The 20,068-nt window shown below is 37.6% G+C and overlaps 2 protein-coding genes across 9 annotated transcripts; one reads left to right on the top strand and one right to left on the bottom strand.

Annotated features, from left to right (window-relative positions):
- The first annotated feature begins 668 nt into the window (after positions 1-668).
- Positions 669-18,295, top strand: LOC123709620. Of its 6 annotated transcripts, XM_045661067.1 has the most exons (11): positions 669-1,025; positions 1,700-2,171; positions 10,243-10,384; positions 12,989-13,168; positions 13,805-16,692; positions 16,914-17,222; positions 17,292-17,446; positions 17,523-17,589; positions 17,746-17,852; positions 17,957-18,015; positions 18,119-18,295. In XM_045661067.1, exons 1-11 carry the CDS (start codon positions 978-980, stop codon positions 18,237-18,239), a joined length of 4,548 nt encoding a protein of 1,515 aa, XP_045517023.1. In that variant the 5' UTR covers positions 669-977; the 3' UTR covers positions 18,240-18,295. The 6 variants fall into 6 exon arrangements, with proteins under 6 accessions (XP_045517023.1, XP_045517021.1, XP_045517024.1 ...); XM_045661065.1 differs by having other exon boundaries at positions 16,914-17,446; XM_045661068.1 differs by having other exon boundaries at positions 16,914-17,446; positions 17,944-18,015; positions 18,119-18,265.
- LOC123709621 lies at positions 3,251-5,527 on the bottom strand. 3 transcript variants are annotated; one of them, XM_045661073.1, is made up of 4 exons: positions 5,400-5,527; positions 4,197-4,456; positions 3,919-4,059; positions 3,251-3,508 (listed from the first exon to the last, which is right to left on the bottom strand). In XM_045661073.1, exons 1-4 carry the CDS (start codon positions 5,419-5,421, stop codon positions 3,347-3,349), a joined length of 585 nt encoding a protein of 194 aa, XP_045517029.1. In that variant the 5' UTR covers positions 5,422-5,527; the 3' UTR covers positions 3,251-3,346. The 3 variants fall into 3 exon arrangements, with proteins under 3 accessions (XP_045517029.1, XP_045517027.1, XP_045517030.1); XM_045661071.1 differs by lacking the exon at positions 5,400-5,527 and adding an exon at positions 4,650-5,099; XM_045661074.1 differs by lacking the exon at positions 5,400-5,527 and adding an exon at positions 4,569-4,645.
- Positions 18,296-20,068: the final 1,773 nt, after the last annotated feature.

Consider the following 20,068-nt stretch of genomic DNA (forward strand, 5'->3'; position numbering starts at 1 on the left):
AAAATTATTGCAAATAATTATCCATCCTATGCTTTGGTTTGCATATAACAGTGATTCTGCATACTAGGTCTACAATAATTTAAAATTCAACAGGACATCTATAGTAGAAACCGGAAAAGTGGATAATTAAAAATACTTGCTATTCGAAAGTCATGAAAGTTTAGATTAAGTTCAATGAAAAAATCAGAGATGGCGCGGGTAACAATTATAATATTTCTTGTCATTTTATTTTTATTAGCTATTACTAAATATTGTGTTGAATTGTATAATATACACGTCTTATATATATAACTCATATTACTTAAAACAAATTTACTAAATAATATAATTAACTAAGTAAAAAAAATATAATTTTTAACATCCCAAATTACTCTAAGACTCAAATTTATAATGGAAAAGTGATCTGAAGACAATGAATGTTGGTGGGAGCATAACAAGGCGGCGCCAGTCACACCCAGTACCAGCCCTGCTCCCTGCGGCAGGGCGGCACTCGCAATTATTGCGAAATAGTATAATAACTAATATATTCTTTAAACCACTGCTTCATAAACCTTTGAAAAATTTTGTACCTACCTTCATTTATCTAACTTATTTAATTCCAAAAGTTTTAGGGTAAGTGGATAGTTTAACCTGATCCAGGAACAGGTTTATTAGTTCCAACCTCACCAGCCGTCATCGCTTTTTTTATAATAAACTTTTCAAATTGTTATCCTGAGATTGTGTGCCTACACTAAACAAACATAAAGTTCGTCTCTGTAGGGCGTTTGTTGGTGCCACGCTGTACTGGCACCGCCCGGATCGGCCGCCTTTCGTCAGTGTTACGCTTCCGCCCAGCCTCTGCTCTTCAAACCACTTACAATTCTTTAATCCATAATCTTTGTTTCGTAAAAGTTGATCTACGCGCGTGTATTTCGAAATGTTAGTAACTCAAGATATTACTGTTAAGGAATTGGTGGATTTACACACATAATTCAACAATGAATGGAAGATCTGATGCGTCAACATCGACAGATGACGTGCTGAAGGTAATCAAAATGTTTAATTGGTCTTCTTACTTAACAATTATACTCAGTAGTGATTTGTACATTTATATCTAAGTTGTTTGAATAGTTTGTTTATATACTTCATAGTATCTAAGGTCATTTAAATATCAGCAAACATATCGTCATACAATAAAACGATTTGACATTGCATTTTGGAATATAAAAATGAAACACAGTTACTTAGATACATTAAAGTAGGAATATATTAATAGTTTTTTTTTTACATTTATAACAGGGGTAAAGAGGCATGAGGCTGATCTGATGTTTATTTATTTATTTTGTAACACTATAGCTAATACTATACACATTATATAAAATAAAAAATAATTCTACTAAAGATCTATCCAAAGATGAAAATTATAATAAAAAACCTTTACAAAACGGAAAAATGTTAAGTTAACATCGCAAGGACGTGCGGGCCTTTAAAAAATTGGCACGCTTTTTTCTTGAAGGACTCTTGAAGGAAGGAGTCGAATTGGTTGTTTGCTACGAGCCAACGTGGAGTAGATAATGGAACCTAGGTTTGAATAAATTGGATAGGACTGGAACACACTATTATAATTGAAATAATGCCGACTAAAGTGTTTTACTAACACCTCGTTTGCCTATGAATAGCGTTATCGTAAGCTCTTAGTGTAATAGCGTATGTGTTTCAGGGTCAGCCGCTGTGTCTGTTTTACTTCACGCACCCATTTGGCGTGGTGTCTCCGGAGCCACCGTTGGTAACAGCGCCGCCGTCGCACTTGGCGCGCTGCTTTGCCAACACGCCTTTTAGCACCTCAACGCCGGACTACTGCTCCGACTCTACGCCGCTTGACGAGCTGCTGCGCCGGGACTCTTTCTCCTCGCTGCTCTCCAGCTCGTTATGGCTGAGTTCGGGGAGCGGCGAGCGGCGCGTGCTACCGTGCCACAGACTTCCGCCATTGCGATTGCCCTCCCCGCCGCCTGTTCCAACGCCGCCCAAAGCCCTCGCTCCCGCACCGCCCGACAGAGTTTTCTTGCCCCCGATACAACTTTCCCTTGGAGCTCCCGACGCAGATCGGGAATGGTTTAGGGATGTGACTAAACGGCCAAAGCTCAGTGGCGTACGCAGGATGCTGACCGGGTTGGTGCGCAGAAATATTGAAGGTATGAACTATTAGTTGTAGTTATTATTTACTAACATTTCCAATTAACACTGTGTGCAGTGTAAGACTAGTGGCTTGAGCGTGCGACTCTCATCCCTCAGGTCGTAGGTTGGATCTGTGTGTGCTTTGTTTATACTGCAAAGGATCTAAAGTCATTTAAACCGTTAGGGCTAGATCCCGTGGCTTTGCATATGGGGACCCACTGCATCTTCTTTTACATTTACCACGGAGAGAGTTCAGAGGATTTGTTCGCATTATTTTCTGCCAATGATCATGAAACAGACACAGAAATCTGAGACCCAGATCTAAGAAGGTTGTCGCGCCACTGGTCTCTTTTTACATTTTTACCATTTAACACACCAGTTGCTTGCTAAGTTTCATAAATAAAAGGCCAGAGAAAATAGTATAAAGTATAATTGAATCCATCTTACATTTACGGTAAAGTCATCCTATAATTAGCTACTATAAGAATGAGAATAAAGGTTAGTACGAGGAATAGTAGAGCGAAGGCAAGCGCAGCGAACGCTGAAGCTTCGAATGAGGCAAGTGCTGCTTGTACGCTCACTGCCGTCGCCAGTGCAAATAACACAACGCTCCACACCGCCATGAACCAAATGTACACCTCGCACAATGCATCGCTTTCGTGAACAGCTGCAGCTAGCACAAGTGCGTGTGCCGCAGCCAACAGCACACCTGACGCTCCGCAGAAATAGCGCACAGACCTTAGCAGTGATGTTCCCACAACACCGCTTGTTGCTAGCCGGCGCGCACCTTCCGTGCTGCCAACCCACAAAAATCCTCCGGCGCCTATCAGGCCGAGAACGCCTATCACTACTGTTCCCACTCGTAGTGGAACACAACAGCAGCAAGAATGCATCACGGGGCACTCGTCCAGAATGTATCCCATATTTTAGGGCTCGGTTTTAAAAGCTTACGTGTTACTTGCCGTGTATAAAGTTTTCAATCCTCTCATGTTATTGTTTTTACTTAGATATACTAAGTTTTGTGTAATCCGAAAATACATGACAGTGCGACAATATTGCTGTCACTCCACCCTTCGAAATTAAATAAAACAAAGAGTATAATAACTGTGAGTTGACAGCTCAGACATATCAACTGGTCAACTCTCTGTAATCAGTAACAATACAAAGTTGTGGGTTTACAAAGAATCCAGAGTTAGGTACTCAAATCTTCGTCGTCATCGGAGTCTGAGTAGCTGGGTTCGCCCTGCCCTTCAGGTAGCAGCTCTAATTTGACCCCTCCACCGCTCTCTGCTGTACCTTCCTCGATGAAGACATCTGCGCTCCTAAACTCTATGCCCGCGCTAGAACTCCGTACCTGAAATGCATAATACGGTACGTTCACTCTATATTCGCGGATTGTTTGTCTTGGGGTCTGCGAAAATAGAGGACAACGTGAGTCATTTCTGCAAAAACCCGTCATCTTTTAGTCGATACCAACTCCGGGGAAATAAATATAGATAACACAATTTTCTCTACAGCTGTGATACTTTTGACATTCAACACCTTTTGTCTTCAGTCACCGTGACCACGCACGCTGTAAAGCACGTACAACGGCGGAAAATTTAAAATTATGTAAATAATTATAAGTTTATAATAATAATACATAGCTTCAATCCGTTTAAAAAGTGTTTTTTTTATGTGTAAAAGCCATGTTAACAAAAGACAATACAGAGTACATATGAACCATTTGAATTCAGACATCTTAAACTAGATATTAAGCCTAACCTGTTGAATGACCTTAAGTATTTCCACCTTCGCTGTAAGCTTCTCATTGTCTGACATCTTTCTAAAAGACGGAATCAGCGACATAAGAAAATGTCTGTCTTCGTCTATCTTCTCTGCCTTCGGTAGATTGCATGGCTGTAACTGAAATATTTTTTCATAGTATAAACTTACTAACAAGGTACTGTTTTAATGTTAAAATATATCTTCTAGTACTACTAAATAATTATTAAAAAAAACAGATTGTTTATGTCTAAATTGTTAATTAATAAATAACAAACTTTGCGCTTGAGTTTCTTGAGGCGTGTAGGTTCTGATAGCCGCGGCGCGTATTGCGTTTCGGTCGCGGGGACGTCTGTAATGTCTCCTGTATCGGACGGCGAAGCGACATGCGGCAGCAGAAATGACATGTGTTTGAAGTAGACGTATGGCCGCCGCGGAGAATCCGTTCCTCCACCGATGCGCTGCGCCCGCCGTTCAGCTTCCACATGTCTTCGGAACGTATCGCGAAGGTTCCGCCACTTCTTGCTTAGATCCGACACTGCCAAGGCGAAACAATTATTTTAAGAGGATTTCTAAACATGAACAAATGAGATTACTGTATCGTAGGCATCTCCTGGACAGAAGTGCCCTTCCAATAGACAACATCTCACTTAACATAAGGTGGAAATGTGGCCAAACGTCTGTCCAGTTCTGTATAAAAAAGTAGTGTTAATTTCTAATGGGTATCACACCTTTAACTTCTTTTTGAATTTCACTTAATTCTTCCCAATCAGGGATTAAGGTTTTCGCGACTTCCTTCCATACTTTGGTCTTAAAATGAAAGTTTGTCCTCTCCAGGTTATCTTTCTCGTACAAAACTGGCCATTTTTGCACTTCTTTTATTATATTTAATGGGTGTATGTCTTCTAAAATCTTCTTATTCTTTGGCATCGTCATAACTTCGTTGTATTAATAGCGTATGAGAGAATTTACATCTTTCAGAATTGCGTAATTAAATTTCTCGATAATTAATATTTAGTATTCAATACAAAGGTTTCCAAACGACAAATTATTTTTCTTGCTGTAACTGTTTCAATTACGCACTTTAAATTATATTATTTGGAAGTAATAATCGCGATTTATAAAGTTTTACCGGGTTAAATTTTAATACAACAATACGTGCGTTCGTCGCGTGTCTACTGCACGAGGTCATGCGAAGCGAAACGACGCGGCGCGGGACGCGGTGGGGCGCGGCGAGATCGTGTCGTGGTCCCCCGCCCCTTCCAACCCGCGTCCCACATAAGAGCCAGTAAATAGTACCAGTTTATTTATTTACACTTCGTTACACTACAATATAGTACACATATAGTTTATTTTATTAATATCTTCAATATAATATAATATTAGGTCTTTAATCGACGATTATTCTTATAAATGATTTCTAGATTTAAAGTCGTATATTAATTGAAATTAAAAAAAAACGTAATGATTAACATACATACATAGATGGGATCCATATTCCATAGTGAGATCGAAGTTAAAAAGCCACAGAAAGCCTACTTAATTTCTTGATTGAAATCTCGAAACATATTAATTACTCGTACAATATTATATTATAGCCCAAAATCAGTCAATCTTTTCACCTTGAAATATAAATGAAATGCATATATGAATTTTAAATTACCCATATAATTTGTATGCTTGCAATTATTGTTTAAGAAAATTATAAGGGAGCAGCGACTAAAACTCAGTTTTCATATACTAAATACCACCAGTATGAAATGAAAACTGCCCTACGAATAGCCTTTAGGAATACAGCGTATTTGATGATGTAAAAATAATAAATATAAAAGGGTGTCAATGCTTAATTGAACTTTTAAATGTTATTTTTCAGTGATATATATATGACAATTATAGTAGGCCAGCTTAATTAGATTTACCGTGTCTTAAAGTCTAGTGTATTTAGTACTTTCTGAGCTCTTGCCTGTAGTCTGTATTTAAGCCTATAAAGCGTATAGTAGTGTGAACGTGCTCGTGGCGAGCGTACGTGTTTCGCGCGTCCGTTAGAGCTAGCGAGAAGCGGCTGAACGCGACCGAGCGGACCACTCACTACGTACCACCACAATAGTACTACTACCACAATAAATTCAACTACCACTGCTTATCCCCGGTTAGTAAAAATATCCGGCAATTTTACGGTTTAATAATGTGGATTAAGGAAATTAATTATATTCTGTGAAATTACACTCATGTTTTTGAATGTTACGAAAAATTGCATACAACAAAAATAACAGGTTTAGTGTGATGAAGGAAAACATGGTAATCTTTACCCTTGAGTATTTTGCTGATTACAAATAAAGCCACCGTAAAGTAGTTTTACATTCGCATACTTACACTATTATGACGAATCGATTGTAAGTACTTTTGATAAAATTTATAATCATAAGCGTTATCAAAATTTATTTAACCACAAATCTTTAATAATCGTAATATTTATCGCAAAAAAAATAAAGAGGTATAGGTCCTTTATTTTTATTGTCTTCTAATTTTTCATTGATCCTCTTCCATCATAGTTCAGATGACTTGGCACATCGTCGATTGTTAGGTCCGGTTAGTGTATCAAATGTTTTCTTTTGCCGATGATGATCAAGTGTTAATAGCGCACGTAGAAAAATACATGCACAGCAGAGATGCGAAATCACGTCCTCAAGGTTGAGAGTAGCTTAACCAAGAACTATTAACATTTCTCGGTAAATAAATAAATAAACAATTAACTTAAAAAAAACTCAGTTGCATCTTGAGCACACCATCACACACCAGAGCCAAATTAGGTTTTGTATGAAAAAAAATTATTGATTTTTTCCTTTCGTAAATATTTGAACCTTGTATATATTATGTATACCATCTGGCTATATTTTAATTGTTTTTTTGTTGTATATAAATTATGTTAGCTGTTACGAAATAAATAAAAAAAATTAAGCATAAAGAATTCATATGGGATGCCAACATAATAGTATAGTTCACATTTGTGACTCAGCAACGAATGGCTTGCTGTAGTTATTTCTATATTTGCATTCAAAAGTTAATCTCATTGTTAGGGTTGTCCAGAATCATTATCTTCGCGAGTTTACGTGATTAGTGGGAACAATATAAGGCGGATATGGTGCTAACACTTTAGTTCATCAAGTATATTATTGTCTCTTTGACAGTTTACTTATCATTTCATCATCATTTTCAATTGCTTTGCTTTGTTCCATTGGTTTTGTCTATGTAACTAACTATATGTCTTATGTAATTTTAAACTTCTTGCGTACATCTTTTTTTTTCATCAATTTTTTCTCACAGTGGTTGTCTGGAAGAGATCGCTCGAAAGCGATAACACCGCCAGTTGCCCTCCTTTTTCATTATTTTAATTGTACTGTATGTAAACCCCGGACCATTAAGCTATTCTCGTAGTGCCGACATTATAAATCGAATTCAACGTGTGTCAGATAGAAGACAAAACACAGACTTGCCAATAAAAAGTACATTTGTAGTCTACGGCATTCGATAAATAAATAAACTATTAATATGTATTAATAAAAAAAGCTACCCTAACTAACCGATATAATATCTTCTAAGTGTCTTCGTCAATTCTACTTGACCAAACTGTGCAAAAGCACTATAAACAAAATAAGCACTTCTAATGATTACTTTTTGTCGTTAAAGGAAAGTTACAAATCTGTCAACCAATACGTTACTGATTAATAATGAATATTGACACTACTAGTTTTTGTTGAGGCATTTCTAGTTTGCATGTGTTAGAAGAAAGTGAAAGCCCTAAGATGAGATGTGTGGGCGGATACGAGGCGACCACAGTGACTCATGGCCTGTATCATTGAGGACTAAGTTGTCCTACTGAAATATTGTACGTATTAGTAAAATGATCAGATTTAAAGTGATTACCGCAATAATAGATCCTATAGATAATAGATAGATAGAGAGAGAATCCTGACTGGACTGGCTTTTGGATACTATTTACACAAATTCAAACCGAAAATTGTTTCGAAAGAACGGACTAAAAGTTGGTTAATTTACTTCCTGAATGTGCGACTTTCGAAAGACCCAGGTGCCAGCTGTACTTCGAGACTTGCATAAGGGTATCCCGGGATGGGCTATCAGACATGTTGCTCAAGGACAGGTCGCAGCTAAAGTTACAGGCAAAGAATTGTCAAATATGTCAGTAAGAATAGCACAAGAGTCCGGAGTCAAGCCTATCAGACCTAGTTTAAGCAAATAAAGTCAGTGCTTTTTAAGAAGCAGGAGATTAGACACTACCCTGCTGTCTAACTCCTAGGCCACAGATCTGCTTGATCGCGTGCCCTGTAACGGTTAATATATAATCCTATATAATAAAAAAAGGAAAATACTGAAGTACAGTGTGGAGGATGCCCCGACTTGATGTTTCTACTGTTTGTTTCTGTAACGTTTTTACTTGTGCGTTGTAATGTCTTGTGTTTTAATTAATGAGTTGCTCGGTAAGTGAGGTTATTTTATTTGAGCGTTCGATACTGTCGAAGGTCAAAAGCTTTGCCCTCTCCGGAAGGTCGAGGCTAACAACCAATGGCGACTTCCACTTTCGGCTATGAGATATAATTTTTAACTATAGTATATAAGATGTGTAAAATATTCGTACAAAATCAATTTACAGAAATTGCTATTTATATGTATAGTAGCGAAATGTTTATATTTCCATGTCATCATCTCGAAGTTGATTCCGCATTTTCTGTTTATCGTGTTACTAAAAATTTGGAGATTTTTGTTTGAACTGAACTGGTAAAAACGAGAATATTTAATTATTATAAAAAATAATCAAAAATTTACAGTATTTGAGGATTATTCCTTTTTCGTCTATAATAATATATATTCCACGATAATTAATCACAATTATCATTCGCGTAAGAATTTGAGGCACGTTGACTGCAAAGGAACTGAACAACAATACGTAAATGAAATATTCAAACGTATCATTCAATAATTTTACATAATTATTGATTTTGTTATTATTTTCAGCGATTATTATTATCGGAGGTTTTAGATAACTTACGTAAATGACATTGGTTACTGGTACTACCTATTTCTTTTAACAACATTTTGTATGACCTTTACAGCAAATTCCAAAAAGATGCCTCTTAACCTAATGTTGAACATTATTTCATTTAAATTCGTCTGTGTTACTTTATTGCCACGGCTTGTTCAGTGTTATAACTGTCGTATCAATTGGTCAGAACACGTAACAACGACTCCTCAGCTTCGACGGGGTATACGAGCTCCATGTTACAAATAGCCATCAATAGAGAAGGAATTCTTTCTTCAACTATGTATATTTACATACATATTTTAGTTACACATAATTAGGTCGTTCTCGCTATGACACTAATTACGATATGGACATCGATGATGCGTGGCGGCTTCTCGATCTCCGGGAGTCGCGCTCTGAATCCGACGAATACCTTCTCTCCCTCTCTTGCATCCTCAGATGCACTGCATATTATGTTTGTTCACGCGATCCGATGTCTGAGACAATTCGCCGCACATTGCAAGGCCGCTCGCTTCTCAAGTGTCGGTTGCCTTTGTTCTATCTTAAGAAATAGATACTGACCACTGCAGCGGTTTGCAGTTTAATATCAAACCAGCAATAATATAAGTTCCTACGTACCTACATTCTTGGAATATTCGTCTCTTTCCTTACCGTTGTATTTTTGATGTAAATTAATGCGGTTTCATATTTAATAGCGAAACGTGAATGTTGTTGTATCGTTGCCATGGCAACAAACACTCTACAAAGAGTCTAGTATCGAGTAGATACAGTGGCGTGTGGGCTCGGGTGCAGTATGTGTGTCAAGAGAGGTGCAATTATACCGATTTTGACCCACTTGCAGGGCGCCGGTAGTTCAACGACCTCCGCGGACCTATCTTTATTGATATATAATTTCTTTTTACACAACCAACAACAGCCTTATATACTTTTGAATTCCGAACGTAATCGATACTTAGGTATCTGTATAGAACGTAATAGTAGAAAAGGTATCATATAACTTACCTAAAAGACGTAAAAAGATATGTGTTATGTATTGTTAGTAGTCTAAGCGCTTGAAATATAATAATAAATATAGTTAGAATAGAAGGACGTTAATCCAATTTAGTGTCCATTCATTTTCGTATTGATTTGTTTCTGCTTAATCGTGTCCAAATTATATTTTATATTGTAAATACTGTATATTTGTGTTTTAGTATATGAATTTGTTTAAATTGCTTGAATAAAGAAACATTTGATTAAATATATGTTCGGATGTTTTGGAGCAGGCGGGACAAGACGGCGTCGTCGACGAGCATCGCCTGGTGTGGGACGAGCGTCTCCATCTTTACGACGAGCATCGCCGGCGTTGAGGGAGGCTTTGCGGGTGCTGAGGGACGCCTGGCCATCGCCTGCGCCACTGCGGCTCCGGTACCATACCTATTTTATGTATCACGCTAGAATGTATCTATTTTTTACCCTCCTCTATCAAAGTTCTCATCTGATATGTCTTTTGTTTCATGTTCTCTAAAACTACTACTAATATATAACTAAAATAATAATTCGATTCCGCCTAATATGTTTACATTATCGTAATCTTTTTTCTCACAAAAAATTTACTGAACAAAAATCTTTTTCTAATATTATATAATTAACAGTCATTAACAACTTCTTCACTATTAATGTATTAAACGACTTCAAAAAAACGAACGAGGAGTTTAACCATTTGACGTTGAATAAGTATGGTTTATTAAAACATAAACATAACAATCAAATATACTATAATAATAAAAAATGAATAAAAAGAAAATTAAAAGAGTTTAACCAAATTTGGTCCCTGTGGCAGTGTACCTATAACGCTGGCATCATAAATTATTAATTACACATTTATTTGAGACGATATATAAGACCAAATTTAAATATGTATGTTCGATAAGTTACGTAAAGTTATAAATACATTAATTTAAGTACGAAACTATATAAAAATATTTCTGCGCAACCGTTTTGCAGGGAACAAATTTGAACAAAATTAATTCTAGTCATTGAAGCTGCTTTCAAAATTATTTTATTTTATTTATATAATCACGCCATTTTTAAGTCGGGGAAGTAGAGGAAAATATACATTTAAAAATATTAAACGTATATAAAAAATAATGAGTTTTTGCTCCACGCGATCAGCTTGTGACGTCAGTGCTACAGATATTGAAAAATTACATCAACCTGTCATACAAAAACCTCGGGATCTGTTTCGCGGTTGATATTGCAAGGGCCCTGGGACTACCTAAATTAAGATTTCGTATTCGAATTTCGAACCACTGGGAATACTATCCAAAAATACTATAAAGTCTAGCACGATAGGTTTCACTTCTGTAGTCTACGAAATTGCTGTAAAGGACATCGCTTTTGAGACGGACCAGACTTGGTATGTTCCTAAAGACTGGTGTGGACCTTATGACCGTGAATTTTACAGCAAACGAACCTGTCTCATCTATATTTCAAAGATAATTAAGAAAAATTTTTTAAATATTCAGATATCGCTGCCCAAGGTTCTGAAGCAAATATTAATTTTCCGCGTCACTTAATAACGGCCGGCTCTCTGCAACTTGATACTTATGTCTTTAATTTGCATACGGAGATACAGCATAATGAACACACAATGAAACGCCTGTGAAAGTCTAATTAATGTTTCCATATGCTGTTCTGAAAAAACAAAAAAAAAATTGTACTGAGCAATATAAAGGCTGGGAATTATGAGTTATACCTAGATATACATATTAATAATAATTAAAAACTAAGACAAAAGAAAAATATTTCGTCCCTGTGGCAGTGTACCTGGGTGGATACAAAGTGGAAAAGGCCACCAGGAAAAAGAATGAGAGGTCTCCGCTTCCACGGTGGGCTGACCTGCTTAAGAAAGTAGGTGGAGAAGATTGGGAGAAAAATGCTCAAGGAGAGATATGGAGCCAATTGGATGAGGCCTATAATCTATGAGGTCCTTGAAAAAAAATATAGATATTATTTATTTTAAGTGAATATATATTTTGTAAATGTTTCAAGGAATAAATGAGGCTTAATAATAATAATTATTTATTTAGAAAAGTATATTCTTTGAGCGAGGAAAGTGGCCTGTGCACTTGAACGCCACAGCTCAAGAGTCTCTACTCCAAAGGGAACGTAGTCAAAGTTGGAGAAAATAAGATATTTGAGCCGAGTTTATTATCTTCCTACATATTACTTTCTGTGCTTTATTAAGGTTTCTGGCCACCGAGAGAGACTAGTTAAGAATGTGCGCAGTAAAGTACTATTCTAGAACAAACTGTCTTTTGTTTTTTTTATACATATTTAACAGGACTTAGATTGCCGGCGAAAAAGCTAACAACAAATTGTCTCAGTTTAGAGACACACTGTAAATATAACTTAGTTTGGAAGCCAAATTTGTGCTATAATTCTTATCCAACAGTCAATATAATGATGGGTACCAGTATTCTAAGTACCCTTAAATAGATAAAATGTGGTGGTCGGTCAGAATGCGAGAGACGCACTTCTATTCCCGGCGCGAGCATCTAATCGCAAATAGCTCGCTGAACGAATACTCTTTGCGGCTTTCGACTCGTCAGTCAGTTTCAACATTAATTCCTAGATTAATTCATGAAACGCATTCGCCTCGTTGTCGAGTACCTTTTATTGTGAACCTTATGTGGCTAGTCTGATATCTTGTCAAGATAATATGGTTTATAAACTGTATGATGACGTTGTAATTCGCTGATCAATTACGATAAGTGCCCGTCGCCGGCCACCACTCAACCACTAATGGACGTTTAAGTGCAGGGAGGGGAGGGGATGCACTTAATGTTGCATATTATTTGGTAGGTACTATCTAGATGATATGTGACAGCTACGTCATAATCCTAAAGAATTTGTCATATTACAAACTGAATTGCAAAACTGAAAAATTGCAATCGGTATTTTTAACAAGACACGATAATGTGCCACGACATATGTATATTAAATAATTAAAATTGTTTTCACGAACAGTTTCAGAGGTTCCGGTGACGAACGCAGCACCGGCGCAAGCGGAGAAGATAGTGGTGATACAGTAGAAAACACTGGTAGAGACACAGAGAATCAAAGCCAGGCGCAGGCTATGTGGTGGGGTGGCGCATCCCCCGGCCTGCTGCGGCGCCGCTACTCTGTTCCCGAGACTATAATGAGGAAGTAAGTATTTTTTATTTTTTATTTGGACCACATAATTAGGACAAACACATGATATAAATTGACATACATACAAAAATATTAAAAGCGTTGCCTTCCCTATAACATGTGGACACGACCAGCGAAATCAAGTAGATACAATAAACAGTGTTAATACAAACAACCATAAAACTAAAAATACAAACTATAAAAGAATTAAACTATGTACTGTATCCTAATTCTACTCTTAGCTGAGGCCAGAGAACCATGAAAAATTTCAAACCTCTGTGCAATTTCATTATGGTAGCGACATAACCTATTACTTGGAGAGTTTCTGGCAACGTTTGTTCGACAATGTGGGATGTGAAAACATCTTCGATTGTATAAACGACTCCCGACCCGAGGAACTTATATGGTTAAACGTTCTAAAATTTCTGGGCAATCCACAATTCCGCTAATTACCTTAAATAGATATAGCAAGTCGATGTTTGCCCTACGCACGCTCAGAGATTCCAAGGTATAAAAAGTTAACCAATCCTCATATTTACTTAAAATTGCACATTAATTATTTTTAAAGGATAAATGGTATAAAAGTTTTCCAATGATATATCAAAATAATTAATATAAGTAAACGTTTAACATAAATTGATTATATTTCAGATATCGGTTGGCTCAACAGCGCACTGAGTGGGAAGAGGAAAGTGCGCGGGAGTCGGCGCCGGCATGTGGGCGGTGCACGGGTGAATGCGGAGGCGTCGCTGTGGGTGACATGCGAAAGTCTGCCTTATTACGAGTGTGGGGTCGCGCCGAGCAGTCGCGCTGCCGTTGCGGCGCCACGCGCTCTCTCGACGGATCCCGATGCGAGCTAAGACAGTCGTCACGCTGCGTTACTCCTAAACGGCCCCGTCTCGATGCTTTATCACGCTCTCCCGATCCAACCCTAAGACTCACATCTAGTGCATATTCCAATAAATCTACGAAAAGTTCAGAAACAGCGCTATTTTCAACTGATACCAGTTCTAATTTTCGACAGAAAATTCTAACAAATCCCACTGATACATTTTCCGAAGAATACTCGTTCACAGAACCGTCTGACCCTACGTCAATGCCAACCGCTAAAGAGATCCCTATTCGAACCAGCGAACTACGTGAAGTGTCATCGAGCGGCAGTCATATTGATGGTCGTGTCAGCGAGGACACGCTCAACGCGGAAAATGAAGATTGCAATGTCCTCCCTTACAACCAGCCTCTGTCCATCGATACACAACAATATGAGATTCTTGAAATCGTGGTTTCGGAGACGTTAAACGTCCAACAGAGCCGGGATTTAAATTATGAAGGCTTGTCGAGTCCAGTCAGAAATACGACTATCAAAAGTAAGAAAATTCCAAATATCAATATAGATGAGTATGTATCTAATATATTAGTTGAAAGTTTGAATTCACTTACTGACCAATTAGAGTCTATAAACGCTTCCATGGGATATGAAAAAAGACTAAACATTGTTGAGAAAGAAATCAAAGTAAAGTTACAAAATACAGGGGTTAACACAATTGTCCACCTTAGTCCTACTTCTAATAATCAAATCATATTTGGGAATGAAGAACTTTGTAATAATGATGGTAGACTAGGAATCGAGAATGACGTGAGAAATGAGAGCAGCGTTCATATAAGAGACAGTGCATTAAGCGTTGAGACGAATAATAATCTTACCTCAGCAGAGAGTGTTAGGGATAACAACGGCAACGGTGGTCGGCAGGAACCAGATGGCTTTTTGACTGTTACCAACAATGACTCCGTTAACAAAGCAATTTTACAGCAGATACAGAAACTTTTTAAAGATGAATTTAAAAAGAGTGGGGGTGAGAAAGTAATTTCTCATACACAAACATCAAACGTTGACATTGATTTAAATAAGAATATTGGCACGCATACAAATTCTGAGTCTAATAATTCAGCAACTTCATTAACGCAAATGCCAAGTAATTCGAAGTCTTTAGAGGTTTTAGGCGGAGTGGGTGCTAGAAATTATTACGAGGACGTTGAAGAAAACACCTTAATTCCTAGATTATCGGCTTTACCTCACAGTGACTCCATGGAAGTGAATACATCATCTTCTGACGACACTGATATGCTGGGGTCGGAGTGCGCCAGTCTTGTTGACAGCCTAGATGACCCCAATTCACCACGCTGTGCCCTATTACGCCGGAGCCGCGCCTCGACACACAGAGCCGATCTTGTACGGTCAGCTATTGATGTGTTGGACCTCCTACCGGAGAATGCTCAAAATGGTGTTAATTCTCCCAAAGAAAAAGGTGAATCTTTTTTCGTAAGAATAAAAGATGGCGATTGTGACTGCGAAAAGGAAAATATGATTGTAGCAGATCATATGCCGGAAACCATTAAGCAGAGATTATTCAGAAGACACAGGAAACGAGAACAACGAATGGAGTGTGTTAAACGGACCAAAGTAAAACAATTGAGAAGAGATGTAAGAAACAAACAAAACGAAGATTATAAATTTAGAAAAGAAATTGAGAAAGAGTGTTTTGCCATCGTTAATGCGCTCATTGATGATGTTATAGCAAAGATTGTACAGAATGAATACAAGAATTTAAGAATCAAACAGCAGTCATATAATGTTTTAGCTGCAAAATCCGAAGAGAATTTAAGCAGGAAATCCAATAAAAAAGAGAAACAATCATTGCAATCAAATAAAAGTAGAATGATTCACTCTCAATCGTGTTCAGAATACATTGACAAGAAATTACAGAAATTGAATCAACAACAGCATGTCAAATCTAGTGTTGATTTACCACCAACGGTCGTCGAGCCGAAACCGAAGCGAATTTATCAAAAATCCGAAATTTATGACGGCAGTAAGTGTATAGAAATTCTTGAAATATTAGAGTACGCAAACACTTCTCAAAATTCTTCAGATACTACAAACTCTGACGAAAATCACAATAACTTTATAATAAAAAGCAAGAAGTCAAGAATACCAATTCCTGTTTATGAAAGAATTGAACGTTTACCAAAAAGTAGCAGCCAAAAAAAATATAAGAATGATTGCTCGCGAAGTCAGTCACCTCAGACGAGGGAGAGAAATCAGAAAACCAAGCAGTTATTGGCTAGTATGCTGTTCGATGCATTTGCGGGAGATTCGGGACCGGCTCAAGACACCTCGCACCGTCGTCCACCTGTACCGTGTGAGACCCGCGCGAGGTCCAACTCATTACGGTTTCATAATCCTTTCGATATTATACCTGAAGAGAAAAGCAGTCTGAGTATGGAATCCACAGGTGAAGAGTCCGCTGGACGCCGAGCTTCTGCGCCCAGCCTTGCCGACGACACGTCTATTGAGTTCAACGAAAAACCCAAAGCACAAGAAAGACTGCAGACGCCTAAGTTGCCCACCAAATATCTTAAGAATGCAGGAACGTCTCCTATGCCGGAGCTGAAGCAGCCACAAAAACACGTAGGCACAGCAACATCGCCAAGTCGCAAGTCAGCCGCTACCAGCCCCCGGCGCCCACCACCAGCAGCAGGTACCCCAATCTAAACGCTGCCGCACGCGTCTAGCACTCGCCACGCTCGAGCTTACAGCGTTCCTCTGGAACATAATTTTTTGGTTAAGTCAAATATATCACAATAGTTATCGGCACTCCAACGTGTAGAACTTTTGCATTTATTATAAGATGGTTTATTGATGAATCGTTTTAAATAAATTATATTATGTGACATCCAGTATCGTTTTATTTTCTTAAAGGTTACGAAAAACGGAAGTCGGTAACGACACAGTGCGATGAGACGGTAAAAACAATAAAAAGTGATACGGAATCAAATAATGTACGAAAAATCAAAAGTCACAATTGTCTCAATAATCACACTAAAGCACCACAGAAGCAAACGAGACCCAAATGCGAGCGGGAGAAGTATAAAAGTTCAGCACAAAGTGTAGGTTGCGATGCGGCGTCGGAGGAAAGCAGCAGCTCGGGTGAATCAGATGCCGCGCTGGTGTCACCAGCCTGGCTTGCAACACGACGCCGACGTCGTGCGCCCCCTGCCACCCGTCTTGGTAGGTCATCGCCTGACATTAGCTTACAGCTTTGCCGACTCCAAAATCTATCATGGATCCTATATGCAGGCGAGTGGGCAGTGACGGTGGCAGGTTCTTGTGCGGCCGCCCTCCCTAATGACGTCGAGATGCGGCTACGTTTTCCTGATCCGCGGCCATCCCGTCACAACCCGCATCCCGCATCGCCTCCGCGGCCGGCACATCGTCTTTCGGAATCCTGTACGGTAAGCAAAGTATACGACTGTTTTTAAGGATTCGGTCCAGGTCAGTAAAGGTCCTTAACATTAAGGATGTTCTCAGATGGGTAGCGAGCGGGCAAGGCGAGGCAGCGAGCGGCTCACTCTCACGGTCAAGAAGGAAGCCTCAGGTTATTTTTACTACATTCCACCACAGACTATACACACGGCATCTAATATAGCGTAAAAAGTCCATACAGCCTTCTGCAAAGTGGTAAAGTATATTTAGTTTTACAAATCTTGGACACATTTTAAAGGGTTAATCTGTATTTTTTAAATTACTTTAGATTCTTCAGTTGTTGCATCAAAGAGCATGAAGAAATCTCGAGATCTCCTACCGGAGCTGCAGGAGACATTTCGCGCTTCCCGCACAGACACACGGAGCTCCCTCAAGGTACACAGACCATAAATCTCCTCGCTTCTGAATTTCTATGAGCCATATGATATGTAATGTTGCTTGTATACATATTATTTACATCGAGAAGGCGGTTGTTTCAGACTCGGCGGGGATGCTCCCTTCATTGCTGGCTTCCGGAAGAAGACTCCGCAAGCATCAGGTCAATTACCTTAATTCCTTAAGAGGAATCCACATTAATTTACAGACATAAACGTGTATAATAGACAAGGACCAATACATGTTTGTACTTTGATTGTGTGCAGGGCGCGTGGCGATAGTAACGGATCTCTGTGTGTGTCGGGTCGCGGCATCGTGCCGGAACGCAAGCCGCCGCGAGCCCCTTCCATTCGGACTCGACGCTACCCATCCGATATGAGATATTAAAATCTTCCTTACACTGCCCTCTATTTACTTGGATTTTATTTGTTACATCAGGCACTCATAAAAACTATGACAATCAACCTTGTTTCATTTTGAACTTCCTATAACGTGATATTAAAAAATAGGTTGTTTATATGATAATTTGAGTTCGGTTTCGAGTCTCACTGCGTAATTCAGATTAAACACTTCTTAGCTTTGTTACTGCATATTAAAAAAATACTTGCAAACAGAAAAAAAAACATAATTAGTTATTTTTATTCAAAGCGTACATTTACATAATACATACGTTTGGAATTATATTTCATTGCATCCTTATCAACGATGCGCAACGGAACATAAACTTAATTAGCTCTAAGTGTACAATATATATATATATATTTATATAACGTTTGCGTAAAAATTGCAATGAATTCTACTTCAGGCGTTAGAGATTGGCTTTGGAATTAAAAATATGATTTATATTCGATTGCAGGTCATTTTCAAAATTCAAAGGCTATTTCCAGTATTTTAAATAGGTATTAGAATATTTTATTATTTACATAATAAATCTCAAAAATACATAATACATAAGATAAATAAAATCTCACTTAACAGAAAAATTCTTGAAATATCAATCAAATATAAATAAACTAGATTGCTATTTGTTCTAGAGAGCCTTTAATAATAATTTATGAAAGGCGTAACAAATTTGTGGAACTGAATCACGTTGCAAGCGGGTTAATTGTCATTTCGCGATATCGATTACCGATAACGTATAGCACTAAAAATTTGTGTCTAAGACTATTATATTATATATACCTACTACATCTTTTTCTATGTTAATTGTAAATCACGTTGTAAATCCTTATCTAATTAGTATTTAATTGTTGAAATTTGCTTTTTTTTAAAACGACGTTTGCATTAGAAAACTATGTATCTGTTCTCGAAAGCAAAATGTAATTTAACTATTTAGTTACATCAAGATGTCATTATGTACATAACGTAACGAAATAAGATCTATAAAGTTTCATGTAATACCAATCTATCAATCTATCTGGACACTACTAATCTTCCGAGCTTATATAATCAAAGCTATTACACCTTTAACAATTTATTACCAATGTACTAACTTGAATTTTCAGTTAGGCAGAAATTCAATAATTACGGAGTTAGAAATTAGAAGTTTAACGTACTAAAAAGTTAAAGCCATAGATAATAAACTAATATAATATGGTCGGCCAGGAATTCCAATGTGTTTCCTACAGGACATTACCTAAGAACCCTTAAGTTAAAAGTTAAATACCTAAGTTCTGATTATACCCACTAAATTTATAAATCTAGATAGATAGGTAGATTCTATGCTGTATGCAATAGGTAAATTAGAATAAACTATATACTATTGTATACAAATCCAAAATATGTATTTACCTTATCAAAGTAATTTAAATATATAAAATATTTTGAGTGACATTCAATTAAATTGGTACAATTAATTGGAAATAGTCTGCATTTTATATACATACTAGAGGTAGAAATGTCATAACTCAATACCTATCCCTGTGAATTGTGACCTAAATTTTTCCTCGGCAATAATGCAAAATAATATATGTAAGCGATGAATAATTAAACTAAATGTCTAAGTAAAAAAACAAGATTTCAATTATAATAATAAAAGTGTCATCAGCTATCACAAAGTCCCTTTAAGAATTTTTTTTACGAATGTCGGTCTAATATGACGTCAATGGATAAAAGTCGGCAAGATAATTCGGCATTAGTGTGACAGAAAGTTTGTTGCGTTACTACATTGTCAAGCTTGTGGTTCATTGGCCGAAATGCTGCATTTCCCTATATCT

Source organism: Pieris brassicae, chromosome 5 (assembly GCF_905147105.1).
Source record: "Pieris brassicae chromosome 5, ilPieBrab1.1, whole genome shotgun sequence".
Lineage (NCBI taxonomy): Eukaryota > Metazoa > Arthropoda > Insecta > Lepidoptera > Pieridae > Pieris > Pieris brassicae.